We start from the raw sequence: 25,076 nt of genomic DNA on the forward strand, positions 1-25,076 counted from the left end.
ATAAGCATATGGTTTATCCTAACACTGTAGGCTTTTTTGTAATAGACACATTACACAGAGGAGCCAAAATAGTGAAAAACTGTTCACAACTGTTTCTCCAGAAAGTTACAAAAATGTAAATTACTGTTTATCCAAGAACCTCAGTCTCCCTCCCAGTATCTACTGACTTCAGAGGGTATAGCCCAACCTTTACAAAAGAGATTTCTGAAAATGATGATCTTATTTCCATTCATTCATTGAGTAAATGCTTAATAATGCTCTGTAGAAGTATGGACATGGCTTCCAACCTTATTGCAGGTTAAGTTTCCATTCCTCAGTGACTATAAATAGGGAAAATAACAGGGAAAAAAAGTAATGTCACAGAAAAAAATTCTTGGGATTGAGGGGGAAGGATTTCTTTTCACCTGACAAAGCTCTAATTTTGTTGTTGTTTTAAAACTCCATTTTGCAGAGTGGCTCTCCAATCAAGCACCATATGCATTTGTGCGAGTAAACATGACTTCCCTATGAACTCAACAGATGTGTCAAAAAATGGCATTGCTCACTGGGAATGCAGATCCTGAGTTCAGCTCCTACTCCTTCAATAACTTGGAAAATCTCTATGAAGTGCAAACAAAGAAAGGATTCTTCTACAAAAAGGCTAAACTTCTGCACCCAGGAGAAGACTTGTGCTGCTTAGCCCGTCTAGAAGACCGGACCAGATTTGTCATCATCAACGTAGGTGGTATTAAATACAAAATTCCATGGACCACCTTGGAGAACTGCCCTTTGACCAGGCTTGGGAAGCTAAAATCCTGCAACAATTATGATGAGATCATGAACATCTGCGATGATTATGATGTTAACTGCAATGAATACTTTTTTGACCGTAATCCTAGTGCCTTCAGGACAATCATGACTTTCCTGACAGCTGGGAAGCTGAGGCTTCTCAGGGAGATGTGTGCTCTTTCTTTTCAGGAGGAGCTTGTGTACTGGGGGATAGAAGAGGAGCACTTGGAGAGGTGCTGTAAAAAGAGATTGCGACAGAAAGAGGAGGAGGCAGCTGAGGCCAGATTGTATGAAGGGGAGATGGTATTTAGTGAAACTACGCAATGTGCCTTCCAGGACAATAGCCGATTGAGTTTGTGCATGAGAAAGCTCAGGGATATGGTGGAGAACCCCCACTCAGGGATCCCAGGAAAGCTCTTTGCTTGTATTTCAATCTCTTTTGTTGCCATCACTGCAGTCAGCCTCTGTATCAGCACCATGCCAGATGTCAGAGAAGAAGAAGATCGGGTGAGTGCAGCTTTTCTCRAAGTGTTTTGCATTGTTACTTCCTCAGGGAACATGAAGGGCAAAGTCACTCCAGCAATCATGCAGGTATTGTATTCGGTGTTCATGATGTGGAGGGCAGGCTGGAGTAGAACAGAGAAGCATTGTGTGACTTACTACTGAGGAAAGATTGGGCCAAACTCTGTTTTGTCAGTTCACACCAGCAGGCAGCTTCACCAGACAGGTTTGTTTTCTGTCATCACTAACCTGATGACAAATAGCTGTTGTGGCTATAAAAAAATCACTCTTGCCTGAAGATCAATGTTTTGAAGATAAGTTTGGAGAAAAGTTAAGAGATGAAAGATAAGATTTTCCTAACAGTACTTCAACAAGCTGCTTTTAATGAACTTTCGGTACCTCACTATAAGAAACGCATCTAAAAATATTCTGCTGTCATAGGTGAGATAAAGGGCATGGAAGTTGAGACAGCGGTTGAAGAGCAGGAAAAGAGCATATGTCTATCTCAACGTTCAGACATGCTTGGTACTAAGCTGTGTCTCTAAGCTGTGGAGTCTAAGCTGTGAACGGTTCATGAACATGAAAATGAAGTGTATGGATATTTTGTTTATTCTATATTTCAACAAATTTCCTAAGGGGTTACTCCTTTATTTATACAAGTGATATAGAATCCTAGAATTAGTTGCATGTGAGTCGGTGAGAATTTGCCTGAAAACTGATAGAGAAGGACCTTTACATTTTCATTAAATGTATGCTGAAATGCAACATTGTGGGGTTGAGGTGAGGAAAAGGTTTTTAAAAAGGTTTTTAGGAAAGGTTTTGTGGTCTCTTTAGATTGCTTCAAACTGAAGCTAGACACTTTTATGTTTAGGCTTTTTTTTCCAGCTGCACGGTCATTAAACCTAATTGTGAACTTCACCTACTAAGCAAATATTTTATCTAGTTATGTTCTGCCTCTCAGTTCTATGCTGAGTTCACCATAAAGCAGACTCCTCTTGTGCCTCATTTTCCAAGTGCCAAATGGCTCATCTCTCACTGCTGGTAATGGAAAAAACAGAGTTCATTTACTGACAGGAGACATTCAGTATTTTGCAGTGTTGAAAGTAAAAATCATACTGATGATAAATGAGTCCAAAAATTCCAGAGAGTCCCATGCAGCATTTTACTAAGTATTTCAGGAGCAGTTAATCTCACCCTTCACTTGGAAGTTATTCACAGGGTGTTTGTGGGTACTTCTGGTTAGATATTCAACTGGGTTGTTTAATTTGGAATCAGACTCACTGAAGGGTAACTGTTCAAGCTAAAAGAAAAAGATAAAACGTCTGTGATGTTGTTTAATAATTGCCTTATTATAAGGGCTTAATTTTCAAAGCTTTTTACCATGTTAAATTTGAGGATAGTAGCAAAACTAGGTACTAGTTAAAGCTATTTTGTTATGATAAAACAAAATGATTGTTTTTAAAACTTGTATCTTTTCATTCAAATTAATCCACAGTGTTCCTTCCAGTATACTGGAATTTTAAGCACACGGGAAACTTTACTGTTGAAAACTGAATGTGATTAGTGTTTAGATGTTCCTGGTTTAGGTGACAGCTGACAATTGCTTTCAGAATAATCATTTAGCAGTTAGACCCCTTTTATTTGTGGGGTGGAGTAGGGTAATAATAAAAGTGGAGCAAGCGTGTTAGAGAACCCTGAACTATTTGGTAAGCAGGGCATTTAAAGAGCACATTTTCACACAGTCGAGTGCAAAATTGTATAATAAACACAAATGAATGCAGGGTTGTTCTTACAAAAATGGACAGTCTAGTTTCCAAAAATGGGATTCTAAAAAAGATTTAGGGGACAAGCAACCATATGTAAGTTCCTATTGCAGCATTTAGACAAAAGACTTAATGTGGTCCTTGAATATTTAAGCTGAGGAGTAGTGTTTAGAAGCTGGAAGATGCTTTCGTGCCTATTTGTGGCATTGGTGAGATTGACACTAGAATTCTGCAGTTAGTTCTTATGTTCACATTTTTAAATGCTGTTTATAAAAGCTGGAGAGGCTGCAAAAAAAAATTGAGACCTGGAGAAAATGTAGTACAATAAGACAGTTGAATATTTTTGTTCATTTAGCATATCAAAAGACAGTTTGTAGGGGTGAGTTGATTAGGCAAATAAGTATTTTTTATGGAGAAGAGAGGAAGTTTTTTAACTTAAGTGGAGAAAAGGTGTATGGTTACTGAAAAGCTGAATCCTGATAAATTCATACGGGAAACTAGTTACCAATATTTAATACCACGATGATTAATTATTAGGGCAGATAATGAAGAGACAAGGAAGGATTCTCTGTTTTTTGATGTTTTCAGTTCAAGACTGCATTCAAGATTTCTGGAAGGTTGTATTTAGCTAAACACATTCTGCTTCAATCAAAAATAAAAGTTACTGGTTTCAGTAAGAGGTAAAAAGGTGAAGTGCTTGTGATATGATGAAAATCAGAATAAATGATYTGATGTTTTCCTGTGCCCTTAAATTAAAAAAGCACAGAGTTTCTGCAGATGACCTTGTTCTGCCCTTTGCACAGAGGAGGACTGTGGGCACAAGGGAAATTATTATTTTGTTTGAGACAAAGGTAGTACTCTGGCACAGGGGACAGGTGAAAGATCACTTCTTCCATAGCTTATTTCTTCCCCAGTATTCCTTGCCTGCTGTTGAATCGATACAAATCAACACTTCTTTCTCTATTTGAGTAGTCAGTAGTCACTCCAGGAGTCATGCACGATGGCTGATTTTAGTCCTGCAAAARGGCATGTAAATGCCCATGCAGAACCTTCTTGATTTCAGTGAGGCTGGTGAAGATTTTGGCATCTGCCACATGGAGTTGCTTGTAGGATCTGAGAGCTARACTGTAAACTCCTTCATGTCATCTGTACATGGCTCAGCATGTCAATGGAGCTCATCAAATAATAGGAGTGGGAAGACAAGAGTTCATGTGAATTCAAAGTCATGTTAATCACCTTGAGCTGTATCCCTAGCACCTAGTTTAAAATTCGTGCCCAGAAATAGCTCTTTGGTCTGGTTTTACAGTCTCCTAACAAACAGAAAATGTATCTGCAGCCCTTCTGGCTAAGGAACAAACAAATAGTAAATATTATTTCAGGAACACACAGTATTTAGTGTATACATTTTCCAAACTGTCTGACTGGAATTATTATTGTTAGGTTTCTGTGTCAGAGCTATCGTGGTAGATACTCTGTTTAACAAGCAGTGGTCTTTTCCCTGAGTTGATGTTCTCTGGAGAATAAAAGCTTTTTATGCCACCTCTCTGTCCTGCTATTGCTGCAGGGAAAGAGAGAGGAGCTAATAAGGGGGGGATGGGGAGTGCTAGAGAGCAGTTTTTCATTGCTGATCCTTCAATATCATCAGAATGGACCAGCTATTACACCCATGGATGTCCTAGAGAGGTGTAAGTGACCTCACACAGATGTAAGACTGAAACCCTAAAAGTCAAAAGCAATTATCAAGTGGATGAGCAATTATTTTGAAGATTTATTTCATGGACTGAGTTCCTGTCTCTTAAATACACAAAAAAGTCAAACATAGATTTTGTTAACTTAGTTAGCTGCTCCAGATATTCTAGATGACAGCCACTAAGTGATTTTACAGAGGAGTGGGAAGCATTGCATTCCTACTACCATAGCCATCTTTTTCTCATTAATGGTTACCCTGATTCAGCTTGAGTGTTACTTTTTTTTGCAAATAGTATCATGGATTTCAGATGCTGCATAGTTATCAATAAAACTGGCAGAACTGGCTCCTAAGCTACTTTTTACTTATCCAACTTGGACATCTGTTTCATCTTGTCAGATTTTTCCCRTTTAGCTTTTTTTACTGATTAAGTCAAATAAAACCCATCAATTCAATAATGTATATAATAACTGTTTCTGAAATTTTCTGGAAAGTGACACTTCAAATGTATAAAGAAAACAAATCTACAAAGAGAATCTGGTGATTTTATTAATGGTAACAAGGTCATAATTTTAAATCTCAAAATTTTCAGCTGGGCAAATTTCTAAACAAGATCCAAATACAATGGGGAAAAATCCCCTCCTAAGACAAGATTTTCAGACTGGGRTATTTCTATAGAAGTTCTAAATAAAATGGGGTAAAACATCCCTCTTAATACAAAATACTTCTGAGACAAAACCATAGCAAGAACTCTCAGGGTACTGAGTTCTTTCAGGACCATGAAAAATGATCTCCAAGATGTAAAGAGAGCCAGAAGCATAGAGTATCCATTTTAGGCCTATGGTGTCTTTAAGTGGGCTTCTCAACCTACTAAAGAAATGGCAGGCATAGAGTGGCTCAAAGCAAGTGGCTAATAAACCAATTGGGAATACATTACAGCAAAAGCCTTAAGCTAGCAGAGTAAGAGTAGAGTAAGAGCTAAGCAACCAAAAGACACTSAGAAAGTCAGTCAAAGGCCCGATGGCCATCCTGCTAGACTCTTTCTTTTCTTTGTGGTGAAAACAGTAAGATCGTTTCTATCTAAAGAGGAAAGCTGCTTTCTTTCGTTAGAATATCTTCATCACCACAAAAAAAAGTAGTGAACTCAGAGATTTCCATCACACATTTTGTCCTGATTCACAAAAGCCTTTATAGACCTGAGTCCCACTGAACTCAATCGTGTAGTAGCATAATGTAAAAACAAGAGAAAATCGGATGGTACTCCCTTCTTCGTTATATTTTCTAATGTATTGGAAAAAGCTAGGCTAATTAAAGATACTCTGATAGGAAATTACAATTCACTAACCTCAACTGAAAAAATGTTACAACAAAGAGAGTAATAAATAATAAAGATAATAATATAGCTCATAAAGAAGCCTAAAACTATTTAACATTCTAATCTTAATTTACACACTGGGCTTCAGCTTTCATATTGGGGAGGATGGGGAATAGATAAATTGTGAAGGTGAGTTTTAAACAATCTTGTGCCGAAAACTTTCATGCCACAAAGGTACACAATAAACAATTTCTGACAAAGCTAGGAAAATTTTGTGTAATGGCTATTGCTATGGATTTGTTTAGGTTTTTAATCTAAATAGGCAGCTAAATAAGGAAGAGACATAGGTAGGCGGGGCCCCAGAGTGTCAGCAATGTCAAACATCCATTGAACGAATGATACCTTATTGTCTCAAAAGTCTTGAGGTTTGAGGTACTTTTAGGTGGGAAAAACTGTCATTTTTAGRTTTAAACTTGTACTTATTTCATTAAAAAGAATGTAGAGAGTAAAAAACAATTACTGTTGATGCTTTCTATCCAAAGATGGGTTTCTTCTTGAGACTCTTGAATGAAGCTTTCCATTACTGAGGAGCTGTTGTTCTAGCGTTTTCTCTTTTTTGTGATTATTCAGCTGTTTTTTCTTATATGATGCTGAGATCCTCACACTTTTAACTTAGAGCCACATCTTTATGTGATGCTTATACAATCTCTTTCCATGAATGGAAATCTTAAATAAAAGTAGCTCGTTTTTCTTTTCTTTGTGGACTAATCTATTCTAGAAGTTATAACACAGCCAATGCAAAATACATACTTTAAAAATCTCCTTGCTTGAATTATGGAGATCTATTTATAATATCTAGGCACCGAGGTTGACTTTTTAAAGAGGTATCTTAAGGAATTGGACTAACTAAATTCCCTGTGGATTATTTGAGAAATTCAGTTTTGAACCATTCTCATAATTCTGCTATTTGAATGCAAAAACAATGAGCTGTAACAACAGCACCAGTTACGACATCTGAACTGACTGATTGATGGACTTGTTGTAACCTACATTGCTGATCTGCATTTTACATTTGCTCTGGCTAGTGACCAGGGAAAGACTAAATGACGATTACTAGTTGTTGCCCACCGTTCCTATAGCACTTCATTGTAGACAATGAAGGTCTTGTGGACTCATAGGATTCACGTTCACTTTCACATTCACATGCCCTTACTTAAGGGACATAGYCCTCACAGCACTGCAGAGCTGTATTTCAACTATAAGTGTGTGTTATTTTTTCTTCATAAATTTCAAGGTAGATTTTCTGCTCAGGCAGTGCTTGCATAAAAATGTTAGCATAAACTCCAAATTAGAAACTTAGAACTCACTGGAGCATCCTTTGCCAGAGCTTTAGTCGTCAGAGATAAGCAAAAGTTTGTTTTGCTGTTTTTATGTTCCTTCTGTCTCATAGTTTGATCACCTGTTTTGTGTAGCCCCATGCTTAAATTGTGAATGCTTTTGGACAGAGTGTCTTAAACAGAGTATCTATGACCTTTATCATAAGAGAAATAAAAATTGCATATGTGCTCCTATTCAGATCCATTGTGCACCTTTCTCATATGTCAAGCTGCGAGCAGACCATCGTCATTCGTACAAAATGCAGTGGTGCCCTGTATGCTGTCCAGGCAATCTCAAACTGAAGAGCAACAATTGCGGAGTTGCRCAGTGCAAGTCTGAGGCATCATCCTGTGGTCTCACAGCTCCTGTCTGATGGTCAGAGAAATATGCTGTGCTTGTTGCCTTGCAGACAGCTTGGGTTTGTCTGAAAGCAGTTGAAAGTGATGAGGTTTGAAAGATAGAAGTGACATTCGTGTCCTGTGGGTCACACACAGCTTTAAAACCAAAGAGCCAAGAACTTTTGCACTGCACAATCTAAACCTTACATGCTGAGTTGTGTAGTTTTTGAGTTGTGAACATCTTTTATCTGACTCCCATGGAATTTGCAAATATAGCACTAATAGCAAAATGTTCTTTGCAAATCTCAAGAAGCTGTGATCACGTCCTTTGATCATTTTACTGGGAACTATGCTTGCCTGTGAATCATCTGAATGATACAGTCCTTAATGTGTAAGAAATGTGTGTGYTAATCTTTCCTTTTGTGGATGTCAGTCTAAATGTTTTCATGACTGGTTATCCAAATCCAGCTGTTAATGTTAGAACATTTCTCAGTATCAGTTTGGTTTACTGAGTTCAGGATTACTGCATTTGCAGTCCAGGGAGACACATTTGATGCTATGGGTCCTCAGCATTGCACACAGCACTGCTGTCCTCTTGGAAAAAAAATCAAAAATAAACTACATTTTATCCTCTGAAATCTTCCCTCCCCTGAAAAAGAAATTCAAACTTGTTACTCGATTCAAGCTATTTAAACTTTAGGAGCTATATCAAGTTCTTCTATATGGCAGCTCCTGCAGGAGAAGATAAGGGATATGTGGTCCCAGTAAGAAAAGTCTATTTCTATTGCATCAAAGGAATTGGGAGGAACATCATGTTTTCTTTCGTTAAGAGTTGCCCTTAGCTTTTTTGTGGAGGCGGCACAAAGGCACATAGTGAGTCTGCAGATCCTCTGCTTGAAATTCCCCATCACAGCAAAGTTACTGCCTGAGCTGCTAATGCCATGGCTTTTCTTAACTTTGGATCTCAGTGTAGTGTCTTGAGTTACTTTTCCTGAAGAAGATAAGCCTTCTTCATGGGACAAGGAGTTGTCGTGGAAAATTTTGAAGACAGTAGGTTACAATATAAATTTGGGGAACCAGCTGAGACTCTTATGTAGTGTCAAGGTTGCAAGTCAGAGGATGGAGAGAGAATTTCTATGCACTGTGAGCTTGGGGATGAGGCAAGAATTAGGTAAGATAAAATTTCTATTGACTTGTTAATAACTTTATGCTGTGCTAGTAAACTGGACTTTCAGTCTCCAGTATATCTTCTCATGAAGAAATAGCAGGCTCAGGTCTTCTTTTAAATATTGTATAAATGTGCTGCAATATGACATTAATGATAAATAGTTAAACAGCTAAGAATCTTCCATAAAAGCATTRGTAACTTTGTCCTGTTGTTAACTGGTTCACATTTGCTGTAATGTGGCTCATCTAGCCAAACATGCTCCGTGTTTGGTCTCTTTTCATATTTCTCTGGTTCCACTATTGTAAGTATCTGTACCTACCTATTTTATTTATTCTCTTAACCTTCAGGTAAACCATCTAGGGAGTCTCTGAAGACATCTCATGAGAATATTTTCTTGGTCTCCAGTCATGTTTGTAAAATTAATACAACTCCTCAGTATTAGCTTGCTTTTAATATCCTGAGGGCACAGCATAGAATCTTTACTCAACAGGCTGCTGCACTGCCTCTCACAAGACAGCTTGTGCTGTGTGAGCTTGTTCAGTACTGTCCTAGTGTTTTGAARGAGGAAAATCTGTCCTTTATTTGGAATAAAAATATCATCTGGAAATTTCACCTTAGAGCTCCAGGATATATTGCTAAAAATTTGGAGGTTTGGAATGAGAGAAAGCAACTAGACCTATGTTTGGCCAGACCTCATATAGTTGGGCTGAGGTAATGAGTTGATTGATGTGTGTGCAGCACTTACTTACTTACTTAAAAAAATAGCATTAAGTCATTCAATGTTATAAATACTTACATTTTCTTTGCTTAAAATGTGGTGACTGAAGTATTTGAAATTGTGGACTTCTTTTAGTAGCCATGAAGATATTTAAATTCAACGCAAATTAAGAGAGAAAAGTGGAATATAAATGGAAAGAAAAACAGTTTGAAAAAAAGGAAGTTTTTCAAGAGCTGTTTAACAAAGAAAGGAGTTGTGAAAAAACATGGAATTGAGTGCAATCAGCCACATTTGTGCAGATAACAGCATATTTCACTGTAGTCTATGCAGAAAATCACTTATTAGTCAGACTTAATATAATTTTTGTAAGATTTTCACGTTGCCTGAGAAAAACAACTTTTGATGTAAGCACTTATATTTCTGTGATACATTTGAATTCGTGCGGCCCAACATCCTCATTTAATAAAAATTGCATTTTTCAGAAACTTACCTACCATATTAAGTACTTTGAAGCTTTCTGGTAGGTTTGCAGTAGAAGAATACAACATGAGAAACTATGATCCAGTAGCAGTGTATGCAGAAAGGCACATGCAAGTGTCTTGTTTTGGTCCAGAGCTACTTAGCTTCTTTGCTGGTATTCTGGGAGAAAATACAAAGTAATTCAAATGACATTTACAGATAGCACCAAAATGACACACTAGTCAGGTACTTAGAAGTATCTGGCACAGTAGGCTGAACTGATTTGAACAGAGCAGCAAGTTCATAGCTGCAAGTTCATCGGTGCAGAGTGTAGTCTGTAAGTATAGAGAGTGCACCCAGGATAAAAGACTCCTTTGGAAAGTGAGGACTTGGAAAAGATTTAGAGATCCTGGTGAACAATCTACTGTATATGATTTCCCATTTTGACATGACAKGGAAGAGAGGAAACATAAGACTTGAGATTCTATGCTCAGATCTGGTATCCTTAAAACAGGAAAGCTGGAAAAAAAGTTAAAAGAATGATTCAAAACCTGGAAAACCTGCTTTATAAAGAGATACTAAAATTATTTTTAATTCAGCAAATGGCAGTATAAGAAAATGTGCATGGACAACAGTGGAACCTGAAGCTAGACATCTCATACTCTAAGTATGATATATTTTAGAGTGTGGGTAATTAACACTGTAAACAGTTTACCTAGAGATACTTGAGTACTTCTCATGTAGTTTTCAAGTACATGTTGTCTGTCTTTCTAAGCACTGTTCTAGCTCACCTGAAACCATGGATGTGATTCAGGAGACACTTGGAGAAATCATCTGCTCTGCAGGGGATTAGTTCAACAGCCGTATCTGGCCTTACAAGCCTGCGAGCCATTGTCCATCCTGTTTGTGAAGCTCTCGTTTAGGCAAGCTGCCCTGATGAGCAGGAGTTTCCAGTAAGGACAGTGTAAACCCAGGCTTTTTTTTTTTTTTTTTTTTTTTGGCCCACTTGTATTCAGACTTGAAGTCATCCATAAGATGAAATGAGCAGTGATGATTTATAGTTGTGATTAAAGGCAAGGACAGCCAGAAAAAAACCTCAGAAGCTTGGAAGCTGTCTGAAAAGAAGGGGCACGGGGTGCATCTGGCCCTGTGAATGCAGTAGGCTGACCAGAGAGCCTTGTCCAGCACTGGCTGTATTTGCAGGGGATGAGAACCGGGGGGGGGGGGGGGGGAGGGCGGTTACAAGGGGACAGGCCATATTACAGTCAGGGTTTAGCTCCAGTGCTTAGCTGCTGTTTCACTCAAACTGGTAGGGTCATTCATGAGTAGGACAGCGCAGCTGCACTAGAGTGTTAACCATGATAAATGCCAGACTTCATGGCACTGACAGGGCCACCATACCTTCACATTCCCACACACGCACACACTTTCCTTCTGAGCCTGGAAACTGATGGGAAATTTAGAAAATAGTGTAAAGGTCCCAGTCATCCAATACATCCYGAGCTTTGTTTGAAACTTGGCACATGGTGCCCTGCATGGAGACAACAACAGAGCAGAAATTCCAGCTCCTGAAAGGTCTATGTGCAGAGTTTCTGCAGGCAGAAGCTGTGGATATTTTCTCCCATTCCACAGCTAGTGGGGTTTGTACACAGTAAAAGCGTTGGCTAAACCTAAGGGAAGTCATGCCCGTATATACTGGTTGGTGTCACAGAAAATGCTGTTGCCTTGAGCAGTCCCAGGGAATTTGGGAGACTGCAGGATTTGCAGTGGTCAGAGCTATCTTGCAGAGATTTATCCACTTCACAGATGCAGGAATACAACTTCACAGCATTTTAGTGCAGTGACAGTGCAGTAGCAGATTGCCAGCTGCTTCTGAGCCACCAGCAGGAGAGCAAATCTATCCAGAGGCAACATAGGCAAATACTTCACTTGCTTTCAGATAATAGGATAAARGGAAAGAGAGGGGGGRAAAAAGGTTGGAAAAAATATAAGAGGAAAAACATAAGCTCGCCTCTGTTCTTCTTTCCTCCAAGGAGAAAGAAAAGATGCTCCTAAAATTTGCAGCAGATTACAGGGTTGCAGAAACCATCGAAACTAATATGTGGGTCAGTAAAATAGAAACAGCAATGAGTGGGAGGCAGAAGGAGGATAAAAACCTACAGAACAAGGGGAAAACTGGAGATATAACAGGGGAAAAAAGCTTTAAAATACTGTATAGAATAAGATTTTTTTTAATCCAGCTAATAAGTCATAAAATATGTACAATTGAGAGTGAAAACAAGAGTGAAGGGTTTTATTTAGTGTGTAGGCCAAGCTTTAAAAGAAGAAGGGAAAAAAAAGAGTATGCTGGATTTATGCAGCTCACAATTCTAGACCCTGTATATCTATGAGCATAGCTAGATACTAGAGCATCACTTTTCTCCAGTGTTGGAGAGGTTTAATTATAGCAGGAGCATCCTAAGAGAGGAGGAACTATTTCCCTGAAGAGTTCAGAAGCCCACTGCTCTGTGAGACAGCTGTGTGTCTCTTGGGCTGTTGCTTTTGGGTATAAGTGTTGGGGTTACACGTGTCATGTGGACGTGGTTCAAACTGCATGTAAGTGCCCTAGGCGAGGACTCAGCCGTGCTCTGGTTCTGCTGTGTTTTAATTTATGCTACCACTTATGGGAGATAGCCCCSATCTTTATTTTCAAGTCTTGCCAAGCTTAGGAGAATCAGGTGTGCCAAGGGTCATTGCATAAGTTTATTGAAGCAGGGTTGCAGGGATGAGTCTGTCTTGTTTTCAAAGCACTGCATATTGGCTCTGTAGAATAGAAATTACAAGCTAGTATTCTCTGTACATCAGGAGATGAACTAATTTGCAAGGTAACTGAGCTTCTTCACATAAAAGCTCAGGACCAAGCATTTAGGTTTACATAGGATGGATTTACAATACATGCATATATATATATATATATATATATATATGTATATGTAGTATTTTGCAAGCCTCAGGGGCCCTGATGCCTTAAAGCTAGAAAAGAGAATGGACTGAGAAGGAAGATTTATAGTTCACGTGAAACTGAGGGGAGGGGATGACAGCAAAGAAACTTCTAGTGTTTAATTATTCATTATTTTTAACTTTCAATTTTAGTGAAAAAATGGACCAGCCCCCAAAAAACACTCTGGAAATAGAAAATTACAGGATAATTTTTATTCAGAAACATGAAGAATGTCAATGCTTCTAAAGTGAAGCTATTTGGAGGATACCACTGCTCATTTAAATCATCTTTTTTTTCTGTATTACTATTGCTAACGGTAGCAGTGACATGGATAAACAAGTCCTTTGCCCTGAGCAGCCGCTGGAGGTCAGGATGTGCAGGTCCTACATGGTCCGTTTGTGACAGGTTATGTGGGAGCCAGATACCCTCCTGGAGCATGTGTCACCCTTGGGTGCTTCCCACATACAGGGGTCTACTGAAGAGCAATGATGTTAAAAAGAAAGCCATATGGGCTGTGGCCTTTGAAATTCCACCTCAAATGCCATGCAAGTTCATGAGTTTCAAATATAACATCTTRTTCTCATGGGTCCCTGTCTTACATAATTCTTTGTCCGTAAACAATGTCCAGATGGCACTGAGAGACGGTGAAGTGGTCGAAGCTTCTTGAGTAGACCTCTAATACAGCTAATCAGTATTTTCACTTGTAGGAGTTGTTCTAACACAGGACAGTAAACCTGTTCTTGTATGTACGTGTAGATTGTACGTTTCTAAATATCACTAATAGCCTGCTTATGAATATCTTACATACATAGAAGAAAATTTTGGACAAGCTGGGAAGGGATCTCAGATTCCCTGAGGCCTAACTCCAGCATCTTGAGCCCATGCCATAATTTCGTTTGCTAACTGAAAGTTACAGAAATGTAGGATTTGGAGGGGGCCTCCGAGGTCAGTGAGTGCAGTCCCCTGCTGTCATGGGTGACCACATTACACAGTCATTTTCAGAAACTGAGAAGCTTCATCTTAAAAGGTCTCTGGTCTTTCCTGTTCCTACAAGAGGGCTATTTTGGAACCTTATTTGTCTTCTGATGTGTAGCTTCCAAAAAGCTAGTGCATAGCTATTTCTTCTCCTGACAAGATTGTCCCTTAGATTAGTCATGTGGTCTCTTTGCAAACAGCTGGTGCAAAAAGTGTTACATCCCTTTCCTCCCTAATCCTGTCTTGCCATCTGACTCCTGTAACTTAGCTGGTGTTATCTGTGCAGCAGCTTCTCAGCCACTCCTGAACAAAAAGTAGCATAAAGAGCCAATGAGGGTAGTCTGAGCTTTCCTGTTTGACTTTGCACTGAAGAGTRTTAAGGAGTAATCGTATGTCCCATTTTGTGGGTTGAGCTGGGGACTGGAAACATCCAACGAGTAGTTGGAGATAGCAGTGCTTTCAGCAGGTCTGGAGAGAGACTTGAATGAGAATATTTGACTATGCCATTAAAGAGTGCTTCTCTTTATCTCCTTGACRTGTTTACAGACAGCAATCGTATCTCTTCTCTGCCCTCATTATGCTGAACAAGCCAAATGCATTTAATTGTCTCTTTTAAGATAGATTTTCCATTCTACTAATCAGCCAAGTAACCTTAGATTTATTCTTCCCACTTGTTCTGGTTTGAATCGTCCTTCTTGAACATGAGGGGTTCTTGAACAAATCAAGTCCTTTGCTTGCATATTGGGATCTAGCAGACAGCAGACTCCAAATACAAGTGTCGGTTGTTTTGTGTGTATGYGCGTGCACGTGTGTACCTACTAGCCAAGAACTTAATGAACTGATGTCGTGGCTTGTTTCAAGGCTGAAAACTGAAGCTCCTGAGAAGCTGTTTATACTCACTATGGTGAAATAGGCTACAAGCACTAGAGAACTAAGAAATAGTAAGTGAAGGGAATACTAGCCCAGTTAGGAGGTCCCTAAGCAGTAAGAATGCAGTAGAATCTTAAGAAATGTCCTCTAAGAAAATTTACCCACAGTATATCATTTCTCCTTAAGCTGTAGTAAAGCCCCTCTCCCTTAGTGTGTCATATAATCAGGCTGGGAGATGTTAGCAGCTGGCTGCTGAAGCACATGCTGTTCCCTTGAGTTGCGCCCAGCTGCAGTCACAGAGTCTGAGGAGTTTTAAAATGTTAAATGTTTTACATATCCCCCGCCCCAAACACACGCACGTCCTTTTGTTCCTGATAGGCATCTTAAGAACAARGGAGTGGATGTGTTCCTGCAATTATGTCTGTTTTGCGCGTATTTTTGGTTTGTTTTATTCTTTATATGTTTGTTGCTGCTTGCACTTTTCAGTTTTTGGTTGCTTTCTGTAAAGCACAGTCAGATAATGYTACTTTTGCTGTTAACCAATATTGTTGCTTTTGGAGAAATGGGTGGTAATAGGGGGTGCAGGTGTGAGGAAAGCTGGCGGAGGAGAAGGTAGTTATGAGAGGGCTTCTGTGGCACGTGTAGTACTATTTAACCGTTTTCCATTCTTCCCAGCAACTCTACTGGGAGTGGCAGCATCATGGGGCAAAAAGAAGCAGGCCAATGAACTGTGAAGAATATATATGCTATATGGCAGGCAGAATAAGTGAAGGAGGCAGGGAAATGGAGGAYAGCCTTAGGATCCCTACAGCTGGTCAAACACATCCCTGATAGCTGGTTGAATCCTCTGTGTCTCTGTCTTTCTCTGCAGTCCGGATGTATACGCCCAAACTGTGCAGTCAGCATGCAGCTATTAAGAGAGATTTGCAAGGAAAAGTAGTGGTTAAACAGGCCTCAAGGCTCAACATTTATGGCATAGAAACCTACATCCCACCTGCAGTATCTAATTCTGGGTGTGCRTTTTCAGGCTGAGTTGGCCCAAAGGAGCGGGCTGCTCCCAATTATAAGAAGCGCAACTGCTTGAGTTMTCCGACCAGTGCAGCCTCCAGGATCATCAGTACTCTCTCGGTCTCCCGTAGACTATCACAATACAGGGATAAACTTGTCACACGCATGATACTTTCTTCCCTCTAATTTATTCCCAGACCCTTTTCTGAGCTGTTAACATACCCATCTGGCTTTGTAGTTGTGTGTAAGAGCACTTCGAAACATAAATGAAAGGCACATGCAGGTAGCTGTACCTCAGTAACTCTTTGACTGCATGACTGAAGCTAAATAGCATGGCAAGTAATTTTACAGGCTAATTAGACTCTGGCTGTGGATTCTGCACACCCTGAAAAGCTACCTGCTAGCAGCTGCTGTAGTCTTTCAGCAAGTCCCTTGTTCTGGTTTGTTCCGTGTTTGTTTATGGCTTCACTTTGCAGAATAAAAGTGACAGACTGAAATGTGTTGAAAAATGGTGGTTTGGGGCTGTGTTGTATTGGGATCAAAGGAAGTCCAGCGATATGTCTGAAATAGGTATAGCTCCTGCCTGTTTCCTCCACGCAAAAAGAAACATGCCACCCCGAGAACAATTGTACAAGAGCTCTCTGGTGCTGGTAACACAACTGCCAGCTGTCAGCAACAGCCCTCCCCGGTGAAGGCAGAGCTCTGGCTTCTCTGGCAGTTAGACTGAAGATGAAGCACAAACTAGCCTAGCTGCAGATCAAAGCACGTACAGCAGGAACCAGAGGGCTCTTACATATCCCCTTGGTGACTTTACAAGCAGAAACCATTACTTTGAATTCACAGACAGAGTGCTTTGAGGACAAGCTATGCAGTAGCTGAATCATCTTTGCTCAGGAGCACAAGAACTATTCAGAGCAGGCTGACTCCAAGTTTCAGACTGACTCTAGCTGGTACCACCAAGAGCGCAACCTGAGCCTGAGGGCAGCACTCCAGCAACAGGTCACATAGCAAGAGCCATGCACTCACCCTTCCTGTGAAAATTGGCTAGACATTCTCATCAGAAAATTGCTTTTCATCAGAAAATGGCAGTGTGAGCAAAATTTAGGGGTTTATTTGTGTGTAGCAGGGAGGTTTTATTTCTGGGAATATTGCCATTTGCTTGAATTTTTCTCAGGAAAGGTTTCTTCCTGTCACAGTGAAAGTTGGGACGAGAGAGAGCTTAACCCGTTCCGCCAGAAGCCYGGTGCTCCAGGCATTCCCTCAGGTTAGGGCAGGCCTAGGGACAGGTTTCCACACTGGTTCCTTCAGGGCAGAAACTTGGTTCTCTCACAAGCCAAGCAGGTGCTGTAACCGTTAGGCTGTTGCCTAGTCCAAAGTCAGGGGGGTCTGTCCTCTAAATCTCCATATGGAGGTTCAGTGGAACAAACAGCTCAGCTATGCCCCCCAGACCCAGGAAGAACACCCTAAGCGTTGGGCTACGCTGTCTCGCTCGCTGGTCGGGCCATGAGTAGACCTTCTGTAATGGCTTCAGAAACTTTAGCTGTTTCATGACACTGCTGTCAGGTGCTGAGACTTTGGTTATATTAGAATTTCAAATGCTGGATTTTTTCACATGTACACAGGGGAACACTTGAAAAACAYGACCAGAAAGGCTCAAGTCAGCAAAAGGCAAGCGAAAGAGAGCCAAAATACCTTTTTTAAAAATGCATGATTTTAAAGCTTATGTAAGAATTCTGTTATAGAATGACTCTCATTTTTTWAAAATATTTTTAACCTGTAAGTTTGACCATGCTAGTGTATGAGGGAAATCCATCTCTATAGGAGTGAAGTGGGCAGCACTGAGGCTTTGCAGCTTCTTCCTTGAAAGTGCTATGGAGCTGCTGACCATACAAAAATGCGTGCAGAGTGACCCAGGACTTGTGGTGGTCAGAGGTGATCTGGCTTTTTGACATTCTCTAATACCAGAGGGGGCAGATGGTGCCAAAGCCTGCAAGAATCTAGAGAACAATCAGAATTTCTTCTCAGGAGGCRAAAGAGGCCGAAGTAAGGGTAGACAAGTCACGCAACAAGGTACAGAAAAGTACCAGGGAAAGYGACCCTGCAAGCAAACCAAAGCATTTCTGAAAGATGCCTGCAATTTTTAGATTGACGTTATAGAGCAATGAATACAGTTAGATTTAAACTTCAGTGACACCAGCTTTTCTTTTCGTAATTTTCTCAGTAGTTACTTTGGCAAAGAAAATGTTTCTCTACAAGAAAGTTACTGCAGTTGGCTTTTTGACAGCAAATGTCTATAAATCCTAACAAAAGACACTCACTTTAATTTGACTGTATAGGATCACTCACTGAAACTTTCYGTCTTTTCTTTTTCTCTGTCCTGAGTCGACATTAGTATACGGCCCCAATATGCTGCATAAGTTCAGTTATTTTCCCATATGCAAGTAATTTCTGCACAGGAGAAAAAAATCCACAAGCCATTTGAAAGAAAGACATGCACAACACAAATATATGCATCATATTCTAAAGAACAGCAGTCTCCTTATAGTTGTTATTATACCACTGCTTTTTGTAATTAAAAGCTTAAGACATTGTTTATTTAATGACATGGTTATATACACATTAAGCAAAAAGAGTATTAATCTTTTTAATATTAGAAAGGTGAAGTGGAGGGTGCCTTTGTGATTGCCATTCATCGTATCTTTTATTCAGCACCCTCTGAAAAAAAATTCAATTTTTTTATCAAAACTAAAAGAAGCTTTTCAGTGATGCATATTCATATATCTTTAGTTGGCAGTGCAGATGTGAACATGTAATCATACAAATTTACTGGACAACAAGATTAAGAAATCTGGTTAGTTAGCATTAGAGCTAACTATTCTGCTTAGGAAAAGTGAAAATCAGTAACTACTTGTTAATGTACATGTTTATGGCCATGAGCTGGTGCAACTTGATCATTTTGGAAAATATATAGATTTGATATAGATCTGTTTTAGGCAGGATGCTATTCCATTCCATTTGCACTTGTTTTTCTTTTGTTCCAATGTCTGATTAATTCTTGGTTGCTTCCCCCCCCCATTGGTGTGTATGTGTGCTTTTATGTTTAGGTTTTTTTTTCTTGAAAGGAAAAAAAAAAAGCTAAGCAGAGTTATAACATCCAGTTGAACTCCAGAATACAAAGCTAAAAGTTGTAGAAAGAAAAAAGGTTTTTTTGAATATATCAAATCAAGGGGGAAAAAACATTCAAACAAAAGCAGCTGCAGCCAAGAGAAGCCAAGTGCAAGGAGCTTAAAACACATTTTTGCTGTTACTGTTTGTGATTTCATTTTGGRATTATAATAGATAATACCTAGATGCTACTGAAGCATGGTCCAGGGAACAGAAGGAGATTCAATTAATGAAAAAAATGGCCTCTGGCTGGTTAATCAACACACAAGTCTGTTTTCTGCAAGCCTCTTCAGACCCTCTTATTCTCAACAGCCTTTGGACAGAGCTTGTCTTGTTCAGATTGCAGTAGGTTAATAACAATATTGAGGAAGACTAGCACTTTGCTAAGATAATTACACATTAGCTAAAAGAAGGGATCGTTTCAGCCCATTAAAATGAACTCTGTGTAACAGAGCATTATCGCTCCACTCTCCTGAAGTAAGCATTTCAGCATTCACAATGTTAGCTGTCAACAGTGGGAAGCGGGGAGAGTGGAGAAAAGCCAGAGCGCACCATCAGCCCTGGATGGAGCACATTTCATGTCTTTATTATGGTGCCGGCAAAGAGCGGTGCAGAGATGCAGGCTTCGCTCTGCAGTGTGGGGTGCCTCAACCTTCAGCTACAGCAAAGCCACTCTGGCTGAGCCAAACGAAGCTTGCAGGACTTTTCCTGTGCCTGCATGTTTGATGCAAGTCTGCAGGAAGGTTGGAAACGTAACTAGGAAAGCTATAGGCTGGTAAATCTGTAGGATAAGCTTGTTGCTATGCAGACAGGCCAACAGCATCCTCTGGAAATTAGCTCCACTGATAGCCCATCAATGAAGAAAATTTTTCAGGTCTATTTGCCCCCACACCAAGGCCCACATACAGAATGACTTTGGGCAATTTACTTCCCTTTTGCACCAAATGGAGAGGACCAGGGCAATTAGGTGCCAAATTAACTATCAAACACCTTAATATCTATGTAAGTCTATTCCAAGGCTATATTCTCCATGGGCTTCACTAGTGTTCCTTAATCTGTTAAATGACAGTGAACATTACATACGTGCTACCTGCACCAGATGTGACAGAATCAAGAAGCTTCCTGYCAGATAGGTCTCTTAAGGTAAGCTGTATTTAAGTCTCTATATGTGATATTCTAGGTAGTGATGTACCTTTCACAGAAAGGAAGCTAGCACATTGGATCCCCCCACCCTTGCCATTTCTGCTACTTTGCTCTATTCATAGTTATTCTCCTGCAAGCCGCCTTCAGCAAGTCTCAGCTTGATCCATGGACAAGGCTYATATCAGGAGCTGCAAATCACCTGCAGCCACTGCCCTCTGGTCCAGCCTGACGTGAAGTGCCCACACACAGGGCTCTAGGGCAGCAGCAGCCTCCTGGCTGGTTTCTTGGGTGGTAGGTGAGAAGAAGTTAGCAGCAGAGGCTTTCCACTGACTTTGGGAGCTTCAGCTCCAGCCCCCCARGAGCCAGGTTTGTGCTGTGGTGTTATGAAAACGTCGTGGTTCTTTATCTGATGGAAGAGCCTCACTCTCTAGTCATGATGTGATAGGAGAGGAGCCCCTAAAAACGATATATTTTGCCTCATCAGTTAAATTTGTGATAGAACTACTTATCTGTGACCAAATTAGTTTAGTGAAGCAGATATAAATTGAGCTCCTTCTGGTGTTCACACCTATCAAAATTAGATAGGAAGTTAAAGACAGGCCATCTGAGTTACTGCACTACTAGAACAAGATTCCCTTTCCTCCTCCCCTCCTTGCAATATGCTTAAGGCCTTGGCAGCAATTTCAATGGGACAAGTAATTTTTCCCTGCCTCTATTTCAACATTGTCCCCTTGAGCAACAGTGAAAGATAGATCATATATCAGCTGAACATGGGGAAAAAAATATACAAATACGTGGCCCTACAATTATTCATAGTGTTGAATACAAGGACCATTAACACAGGCTGTGAAGCTCCCTTCTTTATGTTTTCTTTTTTTTTTTCCTAATGACAGCTCTTTATTCATTGTCTCAATTTCTCCTTAAGCATGAAATGGGGAAGAGTGTCTCAGCAGCTTGGTTAACATGATAGGTAACACAAGGGTTTGTGTGTGTGTGTGTGTGTGTGTGTGTGTGTGTGTGTGTGTATTTATATATATACATGTACGTGATGATACTGCTCGTGCTGCCAGCAATGCAGCAGCCCTTGAAACGTGTGTCCAGTCACTTCCCCACATTTTGGGGACCATTCTAGTCCATAAACAGAGCAAAAATCCAATCAACTAGTTTGCTGTTTTCTCACAACAGGGAGAAAATTRTCTACAAACACCTAGAGAGTGATAAAGTTACCATGTGGCACTTCACAGTAAAAAAATGTCCTCAGCACTGCCTAGTGTGAGGTGCAGGTGGTGAGCGTGTGGGCAGAGCTGTTTATACATGTGCCAGATTGTCCGGTGGTGAGATGAGGACCAGCTTTACACAGCCTTGCCACTCTTTAATGAGATTTTATTGCTGTAATTTAGKACAGGTGAGCAGAACTAGATGTGTCGGAGATACCTAATGCCTGTTGCGTTCGGTGAGAGTTACAAACCCCACGACTGGGGACGGACTCCTACACAGTTACAAGAGTTTTCATAAACTGCACAGAGTTGAGCCGGTTCACCAGGTAAATGCACGCTTGCCTTCCGCTCACGGCCRCCAGAGCATTAACACTTTTGCATTATATTTACAGAGAAAACAGTGCTAGCCCTATAATTGTCTGCATCAAAATCTGTTTATTTAGAGAGGCTGATTATTATTCAGCGGGTRTCACTAGCAGTGATGGAGCAGAGAGTTGCCACCGTATTTCTGCTGTTGAATTAACAGTCAAAGAACAGTCATCGCCTTATTATTTACTGCTGCTCAAATGCTCCAAGGCTAGCTTGTTTACAAGGCTTGTAGTTAAAGAGCCAGAGACTGTTGATTTTCCACCAAGCGAACTTACAGGGAAAAGCACTTTTTWAAAACACTTTTCTGTCTTGGGAAGTTTGGGGAAGGTATTGTGATAATTACTTACTACAGGTGAAATAATTAAAAATACTTGTCTCTCCTGTCCCTCCCTCCATTCTCACTGTGCTTTTTCTTTCATAAAAAACTAAGTTTATCAGTGCTTTATGTAGTCTTTTGATTATAGTGTTAGTGTGTTCGTAAATGCAGGCTATCTTTTAAAAAATGTTCTGTACTCAGTGAATAACAGATTATAGATGACCCCAAGCACTGCACTTAAAATGCTCTAAGTGTTTATGAACCATTTATAAGCAACTTGTCAGGAAGGGAGGGGGAAAGACACGTTTGTTAAAAATCTGTGAATCATGTAGCAATCCTTTCTAAAGGGTATTAAAGATTCAGTTAGAAATGAGGAGTGAGCCCTTGGCTGTTAGGCAGYGGGCTCTCTGGGTGGCGGCTGATACCATCACACCAAATTCCTGGCCGTCTTGAGATACACCTGGGTGTCATTAACCTGTCAGGCCATAGCCTGACGTAGCTGGTTGCTCCAGTGTTCAGTCGTCTGTTCCAACTCCTCTTCGTAGCGATGGCTTTACTTTGTGGCTAGCAGTCCATCTTGATTTCACATGCTTTTGGCACTTCCCCTTGAGAATGTCCATGTTGTTTTTCTTTGGTTTATTCTCTGGCTAAATCTTTTTCTCCCTCCTTTTGTGTTTCTCCTGCTCCTCTTCTCCCCAGGGTGAATGTTCACGGAAGTGCTATGACATCTTTGTGCTGGAGACAGTGTGTGTGGCTTGGTTTTCATTTGAGTTCCTCCTGCGCTCCATCCAGGCAGAGAACAAATGTGCTTTCCTGAAAACCCCACTCAACATCATCGACATCCTGGCCATCTTGCCTTTCTATATCTCTCTCATTGTGGACATGGTCTCCACCAAAAACAGCAGCAAGCCTGCCGCCGGAGCCAGCAACAAGTACTTGGAGCGAGTGGGCCTGGTGCTGCGCTTCCTGCGAGCTCTGCGCATCCTGTATGTGATGAGGCTGGCACGGCACTCGCTGGGGCTGCAGACTCTTGGGCTCACTGTGCGTCGSTGCACCAGGGAGTTTGGGCTTCTCCTGCTCTTCCTGTGCGTGGCCATGGCCCTCTTCTCTCCTCTGGTGTACTTGGCTGAAAGTGAACTGGGAGCCAAGCAAGAATTCACAAGTGTCCCCACCAGTTACTGGTGGGCCGTGATCTCCATGACAACTGTCGGCTATGGGGACATGGTGCCTCGTAGCATCCCGGGACAGGTGGTAGCCCTGAGCAGTATCTTGAGCGGTATTTTGCTGATGGCTTTCCCAGTCACTTCCATCTTCCATACCTTTTCCCGTTCCTACAGTGAGCTAAAGGAGCAGCAGCAACGAGCAGCCAGCAGGCAGATGCGCCTGCTAGAAGAGGGTACCAAACTCCCTGATGGTGACAGCTCACAGGGCCTCGGCATCTCATCCTCTYCAGATGCTGCTGCGGGGGAGGTTCGATCAGCAGTAAACCAAGAAGCCAAGAGAAGCTGTTGACTCTRAACAGCTGAAGAATTAAGAAGACAGCACAAGAAGCAGTGGACAAGAGGGGCTTTCAGTTCTGCAAAAAGAGCCTCCTGAACTGTGTAAGTTAGGGGCAGACACAAGAGTTTACCCTTAATGAGCAAACCTGATCATAAGGGCCCACTGAAAAGTGTCCCTAGACACTCCACCACATGCAGCTCTGCTCCATCGCTATTCATAGGGCATTTCTTTTCTATTGAGCAACTATTTTTGGCAACCTGCAAGGAGCCGCTGTTGAAAGCGTCCAGCCAGGAGAACATAACTTGAAGCACAGCGTGGTCGAGCTGGTGCTGCTTGTGGGCAGCACAGTGAGCATGTCACCTCCTCACCGCTCGGTGTCTACAGTGCCACACGAGGGGCASGGGGAATTTGTCTTGGCAGCTCCGCCAACGAACACAAACCTCGGACAAAGTCAAGGGGCACCGTGGAAGGGAGGAGTGCAGCAGAAGGGCAGAAATATCCCTATTCTGTTCTTTTTCAGTAGGGGCTTGGTTTCATCTTTTTTATAGATCAGGCACCAGTCTGGGCAGTTCTGACTTAGGCACTAGCTCAGTATGAATTATTTAGCAAATAGGCATATTTACCACAGTAAGCTTTGTATCTTAGCCCCATGACAAAAATAAATATAGACAATCTTCCTAACTGTGGTACTGAATGTTAACTTGCTTTTTTTTTTTTCCCCCTTTGTTCACAGTTGAATATAACAAGTATCTTTACAAATCACAACATTTCTCCACTTTCTTTTCATCCTTTCCATCTCTCACATAAATATATATATATTTATAAAAATGTTTAGCAGATGCCTAAACCTCAAATAGACACAGCCTGAGATGGGGAGGGGGACGTTAGGACAGCAGCGACTCTGAGCTCTGCGTATTCTTCCTCAGCGKTGGTGGTTGCAGTGACTGCAGCCCCATGCAAACAGGAACAGTCCAAACCCGTCGAAGTCCATGAAGAGCCTTCAGTGGGCTCTGGCCCAAGCTGCAGCCTAGCAGCTGTGTCCTGCGTTAGGGAATAATCTTCATTCTTTTTCCTACTTAGAAAAAGATAATCCTGTTGTCTAAAGATTGGGGTTATTGCCTGGTCGTCACTCCTAGTTCTTGTACCAAAATGTTTCTGTTATTGTAAAGGGAAAAATGGATCGTAGGGTAGCGTTAGATGTTTGATTTTTTTACCGATGMAAACCCTGTGAGCTCTCCAGCCCTCTACCGCACGGTGTTCCTCCGTGGAAGAGCTGGGTGGCTGGTCTAAGGCAGAGTGGTGTGTGTGTTGTGTTTATCTTTAAGTGTTCCTAGAAGTGGGATAAGATGCAGGGAAGGGAGGTACCAGCGCACACCCACCTCATTTCCCTACGCTGCAGTTTGTATTAGACGAGCCGGGGGAGCCGCCCTGCAGCGTGG

At 41.0% G+C, this 25,076-nt stretch overlaps 1 protein-coding gene across 1 annotated transcript; it reads left to right on the forward strand.

Annotated features, from left to right (window-relative positions):
- The first annotated feature begins 474 nt into the window (after positions 1-474).
- KCNG2 (potassium voltage-gated channel modifier subfamily G member 2) lies at positions 475-24,283 on the forward strand. Its single transcript, XM_085310100.1, has 2 exons — positions 475-1,275; positions 22,837-24,283. Exons 1-2 carry the CDS (start codon positions 520-522, stop codon positions 23,647-23,649), a joined length of 1,569 nt encoding a protein of 522 aa, XP_085166226.1. The 5' UTR covers positions 475-519; the 3' UTR covers positions 23,650-24,283.
- Positions 24,284-25,076: the final 793 nt, after the last annotated feature.

Source organism: Rhea americana, unplaced genomic scaffold (assembly GCF_003343005.1).
Source record: "Rhea americana isolate MKP2758 unplaced genomic scaffold, rheAme1 scaffold_31, whole genome shotgun sequence".
In the NCBI taxonomy this organism is placed as follows: Eukaryota; Metazoa; Chordata; class Aves; order Rheiformes; family Rheidae; genus Rhea; species Rhea americana.